This window comes from Salvelinus sp. IW2-2015, linkage group LG4q.2 (assembly GCF_002910315.2).
Source record: "Salvelinus sp. IW2-2015 linkage group LG4q.2, ASM291031v2, whole genome shotgun sequence".
Lineage (NCBI taxonomy): Eukaryota > Metazoa > Chordata > Actinopteri > Salmoniformes > Salmonidae > Salvelinus > Salvelinus sp. IW2-2015.
Genome location: NC_036843.1, coordinates 25825271 through 25834639, shown reverse-complemented (window position 1 = coordinate 25834639; position 9369 = coordinate 25825271). Strand labels below are relative to the sequence as shown.

At 42.9% G+C, this 9369-nt stretch overlaps 1 protein-coding gene across 1 annotated transcript in view; it reads right to left on the bottom strand.

Annotated features, from left to right (window-relative positions):
* LOC111963075 (nesprin-1-like) overlaps window positions 1–9369 on the bottom strand; it is a 160646-nt gene that overhangs the window by 112416 nt on the left and 38861 nt on the right. Inside the window, 6 exon segments of the mRNA XM_070443308.1 lie at window positions 1101–1241; window positions 2063–2239; window positions 2970–3137; window positions 3788–3952; window positions 4292–4400; window positions 4641–4849. Coding sequence (XP_070299409.1) covers window positions 1101–1241; window positions 2063–2239; window positions 2970–3137; window positions 3788–3952; window positions 4292–4400; window positions 4641–4849 — 969 coding nt within the window.

The following is a 9369-nucleotide window of genomic DNA, read 5'->3' as shown; positions in this document are numbered from 1 at the left end:
ACAAAGGAAAAACCCTCAACATTTCTAAGGCTAGGTGACATCAGTTGGAGCGGTAGGGATTACTGCAAGAAGGTCAATGTAGCATGAATGAAGAACTGCAATTTCATTGAAAAAGAGGATTTTGACCTCCAAAAAAAAAATCTGAATGGTTTGTCCTCGGGGTTCGCCTGCTAACATAAGTCGTATGTCTATACTCACTACATGATTCAGCAAGTTTAGAACTTCAGAGTGTTTGTCATCCAAAAACTATAATATGCATATTTATCCTTCTTGGCGTGAGTAGATGCTGGCAGATTGAATTTGGGTATGCTTTTCAGTCAAATGTGAAAAAATGCGGGTGCCCCTATTCCTAGAGAAGCATGTTCGAATCAGGTAGGCTAGTTGAGAACAAGTTTCTCAATTTGCAACTGTCGACCTGATTAAGCAAAGCAGTTCGACACATGACAACAACACAGAGTTATCAATGAGAATAAACAAAAACATTCAATCCAAATGAATACAGTAGAAAATCTATATACAGCATGTGCAAATGACGGTAGGATAACGACAACATCACAGCACCTATTTGCCTTGCTGTGGCAGAGCTGCGGTCCCCGACGTAATGTTTTCGCCCCCCTCTCCCGCCACACTCCCTCTCCCCTTGGGGTTCTCTGCCTGTGTGTGCACCATTACTGTGACTTCTGTTGCACAGACAGTGGKAAAAGTCACTAAATGCTATGAAAACCCCCCCAAAAACCCACAGAGTCAAATCTCCCCAAAGGCAGTCTGAAAAGTAGTGGAATTTGGCGCAAGACTCTTTCACCAATAAAAGTCGCTGGAGGGGTCTTTAAACTCACTATATAGAGACAAAGACGCTAAATTGTCAACACTGGATGGGATTCCGTGCTTCTACATGCTTCTACABCTGCATTGCTTGCTGTTTGGGGTTTTAGGCTGGGTTTCTGTATAGCACTTTGTGACATTGGCTGATGTAAAAAGGGCTTTATAAATACATTTGATTGATTGATTGACTGATTCCAACAGCCCTGCTAACTGTCAACTATCATTCAAAAGTGTCAACTGTCACACTAACATGTTCACCAAATTCACTTCTCACTCACCCTGGCCTGGTCCAGTTCAGTAGCCAGGCTCTCTGGGCTGCTAAAGTTCAGGTCTCTGTCTATGACAGAGAGCGCCCTGGTAACAAACTCCTGCACTGTCCTCTGCTGGCTGTCAAACTCCTGCCACGCAGACAGAGTCACCTGGGGGACAAATGGGGACATTCAATACACAGATTAATACCATGACACCTGGGGACAAACAAAGATAATTGACCACAGATAATAAACACATGTACAGATGGACAAATGGGGACATTGAGTACACAGATAATACACAGAGGAACACATGGGGACATTGAGTACACAGACAATACACAGAGGAACACACGGGGACATTGAGTACACAGATAATACACAGAGGAACACATGGGGACATTGAGTACACAGATAATACACAGAGGAACACATGGGGACATTCAGTACACAGATAATACACAGAGGAACACATGGGGACATTGAGTACACAGACAATACACAGAGGAACACATGGGGACATTCAGTACACAGACAATACACAGAGGAACACATGGGGACATTCAGTACACAGACAATGCACAGAGGAACACATGGTGACATGCAGTACACAAATAATACACAAACGAACACATGGGGACATACAGTACACAGCCAATACACAGAGGAACACATGGGGACATTCAGTACACAGATCAACACCTTGATATGGTCTGTACTGTTACATCTTCATCTTAGACAGGTCAGCTTTGTAACGCACACTACAAAGACCACAACAAAAGACAGCACCTAATGGGACGGTTTCCCTGACACATATTAAGCCTAGTCCTGGACTATGAACCATCTTAAATACAGAATCTAATTTAACATACATTTTTTGTCCAGGACTGGCCTTAATCTGTGTCTAGGAAACTGACMCTAAAGTCCTGGAACAAGAGCAAGAGGATTTCCAATACCCCCAGAAGGTACAGTCTGGTGAGAGAGCTCACCTCTAACTCCTGCTCCTGTGAGTCCATGGTGTGGTCCATATTGCTGAGTGTTGTCTCCAGACTCTGTAGGTCCTGCTGTAAGGTCTCCCCCAGCCCCTCCTCAGCCTGTAGCTGATGGCCCCTAGYGATCTGCTGCTGCACATCCTTCCTCTTCATACGCAGACGCTTCAGCTGTTGCTGCAGGCAGGAGAGAGGAGACAATCAACGTGTTTGGATCTCAATTAAAGGCTGTAAACATCATATAGTGTATTACGTTTTGACTGTTCATTATGACGTTATACATAAATATATTTTTTTTTACAACCACAAAAAGCATAATTTTCTTTCATGAATACAATATAAAGCTCCATATCAATGTTTGTTGCCTCAACTCAATTATTTAACATTGCAGAAACCTTTGAGAATAGTTCAATCTAATCAAAATTTAAAAAATGACACAATAAAATTACATAACAATACCGAGGCTATATACAGGGGGTACCGGTACCGAGTCAATGTGCGGGGGTACAGGTTAGTCAAGGTAATTTGTAAAGTGACTACACATAGATAATAAACAGCGAGTAGCAGCAGTGTAAAAACAAAAGGGAGGGGTCAATGTAAATAGTCCGGGTGGCCATTTGATTAATTGTTCAGCAGTTTTATGGCTTGGGGGTAGAARCTGTTRAGGAGCCTTTAGGTCCAAGACTTGGATCTCCGGTATCGCTTGCCGTGTGGTAGCAGAGAGAACAGTCTATGACTTGGGTGACTGGAGTCTTTGAAAAATGTTTGGGCCTTCCTCTGACACAGCCKAGTATAGATGTCCTGCATGGCRGGAAGCTTGGYCCCAGTGATGTACTGGGCCRTACGCACTACCCTCTGTAGCGCCWTACAGTCAGATGCCGAACAGTTCCTCTCCAGTCCGACTTACCTGGTGAACCTGGAGCAATTGCTGGGCCTCCCTGACGGTCTCAGAGTCCAGTATCCTGGTCACCTCCAGGTGTACCTCCTGCTGACCCTGCACCAGCTCATCCAGTGYACCACGCACCTCCTCCCTGAACTGCACACAGTCCCCCACCGCCAGCACCACCTTCTCAGACTGGGAGACAAGAACACAGAGGAAAGAAATTACATTCTGCAACTCTCAAAAACAATATAGAAAAAAAGGAAACGCTATCACCACCGTTTTCAAACCAAGGTAGATGAACACTGGAACCAACTGAACATGAATACTGTTCTTTAACTCTTGGTACGACAATGAMCTCTTGGCAGGACAATTGATTTATGTTGCTTCATAAATCTATATTTTATTGTTAAAACCAACTAGTTTACAACGAATGGCTTTTTCAGACAGGAAGAAAACACAGTGGAAAATGATACGGCCTCACTCAGTGATAAGATATACCATCGACCCTAACATCACCCTGAAGAGACATGACAGTGGACTGACAATCCAAAGACAGAGGGAGTGTGGCATTGTGGGTACAAGAGAGCAGAAAAGACTGGCACCCAGGCTAGCCATCTAATGCTGTGATTCTTCCGTCCTCCGTTCTTCTGTCCTGGTGAGCGTGTAAGGATGACAGTATGCTTCAGTGCTCGCTGGCTTATTTCAAACACTTTTATCATCTTGATTGACCATATTATGTTGATTGGAAATGTGTCTTCTGCTCTGCTCTCAACCCTCCCCTACAACACACAAATATATTTGGGAGGAGCACAGTGTCAGCTGCAGTCTCAGTCTTTCTTTACCTCAGTGAGATAGGAGAGGAGGCCCTTGAAGTTGGTGGAAAGTTTATTGATTGCCCCAGCCTGACTCTGTGCATCCGTCTCGGAGCAGATCTCTATCAGCACAGCCAGCCGGGACTTCAGCCAGCCCAGGTTCCCCTCCTGCAGCTCTGCATCGTTCCTCAGCTCCTGGAGAGGGGAGAGCGGGAAGTGGCATAGGTTATCAAGCTTACCTAGGTCTGTGATAGCCTCAAATCCATGTTGTATGTACTGAAGACAACTCTATTGTTGCCATGCACCATAAAGTAAGAGCTGTGGGTTAACAAGGTGCAGACCAATGGCACATAAACTCTATATTGCTCCCAGTGATTTACTGGAGAACCAGCTGCCTTCAGGACATACMGTATGGATACGAGGCTAGGTCAATGATATCTGCCTTCAGGACATACAGTATGGATACGAGGATAGGTCTGTGAAATCTCTGCCTTGTCTAACACATAGAGCATGAGGGATTCCCATCATACTTACTGTTATGGTGGCCTTGACCTGTCCGTGCTTGCTGGGGTCGTTGGCTCTGTTCCTGAGCAGTCTGAGTTGGCTCTCTTTAGACGAAAGCCAGGCTGACAACTCGGAGAACCTGAGATGAACATGGGCAAAGTATGATCATACTGTATAGCCATCTAATATTTCAGTTTTCATTAGGTTAAAAAGGATTGGTGGTTTGTCATTAGTCAGTGCATCAATGTGGATAGTGAGTGAAAGAGAAAAGGTCCAAAAACAAAATGTTACAAAAAACAAAATGATATGTTATGTTAACAATGATACAAATCATGATTGTGACAGTCTTGAATCACTATCATTCGTGAGGCCTTGTTACCTGGTGTTAAACTCCTCCCACTTATCAGGGTGCTGCATCAGATTGTGATGGGTGCTATCTATCTCCTCCCAGAGCTCAGAGTAGGCCTTCTTAGAGCTGTCCAGGGTCTGGTGGGCTGGGTTGCTGTCAGGAAGCTTCTGACACAGTTCCTCCATCAGTTGTAGTTTCTTCTCACACAGAGACTGAGGACCCTTCTCCCTGAAGAAGTCCTGCAGGACGGTAAAGGTACATCGTTCATGTGACAAACTCTCTCACAGGGAGACATCAAGTGCTAAATTAATCGAATTGCTTTTCTGAAATATGCACTGCGGACCAGCACAGTGACTGTCATAGTACCAGGCTAGGGGTCCCCACACATTCACTACCTGATATGGGCTAGATCAGCTATTCCAAAACTGGGGTACACGTACCCCCAGGGGTACACGCAATGCTGTCGGGGGTACGCCAAATAAATATGTGATTCACATTTACATTTATATATTTTTTAAATGTTATCTTCACATTTAGTAAGGCCCGCTACCAGCAATACTACACCTGAACTTGTCGACGACACAAGCTGTTCTGTTTCCACGAGCACATCCAATGCTAGCATCAGTAATTATACATTTGTTGTTAGCCCAGCTAGCWTGGACACTAACAGTTGTGAATCTGATGCAGCTGAAGAGCTAGGCCCCTTTTTTCTCAATTTCCGCCTGAATGACGTGCCCAAAGTAAACTGCCTGTTGCTCAGGCCCTGTAGCCAGGATATGCATATAATTGGTACCATTGGAAAGAAAACACTTTGAAGTTTGTGGAAATGTTAAAATAATGTAAGAGAATATAAAACATAGATATRGTAGGAGAAAATCCAAAGAAAAACCAACTTTAATWTTTTTGKTTTTTTGAGAGACCATGCTCTTACAATGGCAAGTATAMGGGCATACTGAAAATTAGCTCCTAGGATGCAATTCCTATGGCTTCCACAGGGTGTCAGCAGTCTATGTTCAAGGTTTCAGGCTTGTAACTTCCAAAACGAATAAGAAATATCAGTTTGGGTACAGGGACACAGTCTTKGAAATTCGTRTTTGCGCGCGCCATGAAGACAGGACGCACCTGCTAAAATCGATTTCCTATTGAACATACTTCTTTCCATAAGAAATATTATAGTTTGATTACATTTTAGGGTATCTGAGGAGTAAATAGAAACGTATTTTGACTTGTTGAAACAAAGTTTTCGGATTCCTTTCTCTGCATGTTGAACGAGTGGATTACTCAAATCGATGGCGCTAACTAAACTGACTTTTTGGGATATAAAGAAGGATTTTATCTAACAAAACAACACTACATGTTATAGCTGGGACCCTTTGGATGACAAATCAGAGGAAGATTTTCAAAAAGTAAGTGAATATTTAATCGCTATTTGTGAATTTATGAAACCTGTGCCGGTGGAAAAATATTTTGATGTGGGGCACCTTCCTCAAACAATCGCATGGCATGTTTTCGCTGTAATAGCTACTGTAAATCGGYCAGTGCAGTTAGATAAACACGAATTTAAGCTTTCAACCGATATAAGACACTTATATGTACCTAAATGTTTAATATCCATACTTTTTATGATTATTTAATTGAATTGCCTGCCCTCCAGTTTCACCGGAAGTTGTCCCGCTAGCGGGACGCCTAGGCTTAAGAAAAGCACCGAACAACAGACAGGGACGTTGGACCATCGAAAAGGGGCAAATATGATGAGACCTACATTGAGTTGGGGTTAATTTATATTGGGAGTAGTGCCTTTCCTCAGCCACAGTGTGTTATATGTGCAAATATCTCACAACTCGGTGAAACCTTCACTCTTGCGCAGACATTTAGAAACAAAGTATGCCCATTTAAAAAATAAGGCAAAAATAAATTAGCGAGAATTAAGACGACTTTCAAGTAGTAAAGATCAGGATAGATACCACAGCCATTAATCCTATCAGATCAGGATAGAGACTACAGCCATTAATCCTATCAGTTCAGGATAGAGACCACAGCCATCGCTCCTATCCGTTCAGGATAGAGACCACAGCCATCGCTCCTATCCGTTCAGGATAGAGACCACAGCCATCACTCCTATCAGATCAGGATAGATACCACAGCCATCACTCTTATCAGATCAGGATAGATACCACAGCCATCACTCCTATCCGTTCAGGATAGAGACCACAGCCATCACTCCTGTCAGATCAGGATAGAGACTACAGCCATCACTCCTATCAGATCAGGATAGAGACTACAGCCATCNTTAATTTATATTGGGAGTAGTGCCTTTCCTCAGCCACAGTGTGTTATATGTGCAAATATCTCACAACTCGGTGAAACCTTCACTCTTGCGCAGACCTTTAGAAACAAAGTATGCCCATTTAAAAAATAAGGCAAAAATAAATTAGCGAGAATTAAGACGACTTTCAAGTAGTAAGACATGTATAAAAAGCAACAGATACCATTAATAATAAGGGGCTGGAAGTGTCTTATATGGTGAGCTACCGAGTGGCTAGGACAGGCAAGCCCCATACTATTGTGGAGGACTTAATTCTTCCTGCTGCCGTGGATATGGCTGGGACAAGGCTGGGGGAAAAGGCCCAAAACTATACAGACATTGCCTTCATCAAACAACACTGTTTCACGACGCATCAGTGACATGACAGGAGATGTTTTGAAACAATTACTGCTTCGCATGCAAGCCAGTGAATTCTATGCGTTACAGCTGGATGAGTCAACAGACGTGGCGGGCCTGGCACAGCTCCTGGTATATGTCTGTTACGTTTATGGGGGGTCAATTAAGGAAAACATCCTCTTCTGCAAACCAATGGAAACCAGGACAACAGGAGAGGATATTTTTCAAATGGACTTTGGTGGTCAATATGTGTTGGTATCTGTACTGATGGCGCAAAAGCCATGACAGGGAGACATAGTGGAGTGGTAACGCGCGTGCAAGCAGTTGCTCCCGACGCCACTTGGGTACATTGCAGCATCCACTGAGGGGCTCTCTCTGCCAAGGGAATGCCTGACAGCTTGGAAGACGTTTTGGACAACACAGTGACAATGGTTAACTTTGTTAAAGCAAAGCCCCTGAACTCTCATGTATTTTCTGCACTATGCAATGATATGGGCAGTGACATGTAACACTTTTACAACATACAGAAGTGCGCTGTTTATCAAGGGGAAAAGTATTTACACGTTTTTTGGAATTGAGAGGCAAGTTTAAAGTTTTCTTTACTGACCATAATTTTCACTTGTCTGACCGCTTACATGATGACGAGTTTCTCACACGACTGGCCTACCAGTCGGGGTGATGTTTTTTCTCGCCTGAATGATACGAATCTAGGATTACAGGGACTCTCCACAACTATATTCAATGTGCGGGACAAAATTGAGGCTATGATTAAGAAGTTGGAGCTCTTCTCTGTCTGCATTAACAAGGACAACACACAGGTCTTTCCATCATTGTATGAGTTTTTGTGTGCAAATGAACTCAAGCTTACCGACAATGTCAAATGTGATATAGCGAAGCACCTGAGCGAGTTGGGTGCGCAATTAAGCAGGTACTTTCCCGAAACGGACTAGTCAAACAACTGGATTCGTTATCCCTTTCATGCCCTGCCTCCAGTCCACTTACCAATATCTGAACAAGAGAGCCCCATCGAAATTGCAACAAACGGTTGTGAAAATTTAATTTAATCAGAAGCTGGATTGGGCTGCACTCAGAGTATCCTGCCTTGGCAAATCGCGCTGTTAATTAAGACACTGATGCCCTTTGCAACCGCGTACCTATGTGAGAGTGGATTCTCGGCCCTCACTAGCATGAAAACTAAATACAGGCAGTGTGTGGAAAATGATTTAAGACTGAGACTTTCTCCAATTCAACCCAACATTGCAGAGTTATGAGCATCCTTTCAAGAACACCCTTCTCATTAACCTGTGGTGAATTATTCACAATTTTCGATTAACTTCTCTAGGATATGGGGCAGCATTTTCACGTTTGGATGAAAAGCATACCCAAGTTCAACTGCCAGCTACTCATCCCCAGAAGATAAGAGATGCATATTATTAGTAGATTTGGATGGAAAACACTCTGAAGTTTCTAAAACTGTTTGAATCATGTCTGTGAGTATAACATAACTTATTTAGCAGGCGAAACCCCGAGGACAAACAATTCAGTTTTTTTTTTTTTTAGGTCACTCTCTTTTCAATGGATTTTCATTGGGAATACAGATTTCTAATTGACCTTCTTGCAGTTCCTACCGCTTCCACTGAATGTCAACAGTCTTTAGAAATTGGTTGAGGGTTTTTCCTTTGTGTAATGAAGAAGTACGGCCATCTTGATTGAGGGTGACTCGAAGTGTCCTGTTTGTTAGAGGCGCGTGACCAGAAAGCTAGCTACAGTTTGTTTTAATCCTGTATTGAACACAGATCATCCCGTCTTCAATTTTATCGATTATTAACGTAAAAAAAAAACTAAAGTTGTATTACAAAAGTAGTTTGAAATGTTTTGGCAAAGTTTACAGGTAACTTTTGAGATATTTTGTAGTAACGTTGCACAAGTTGGAACCGGTGTTTTTCTGGATCAAACGCGCCAAATCCAAATAAATGGGACATTTTGGATATATTACGCGGAAAAATCGAACAAAAGGACCATTTTGTGATGTTTACTGGGACATATTGAGAGTGCCAACAACAGAAGCTCGTCAAAGGTAAGGCATGAAATTATATT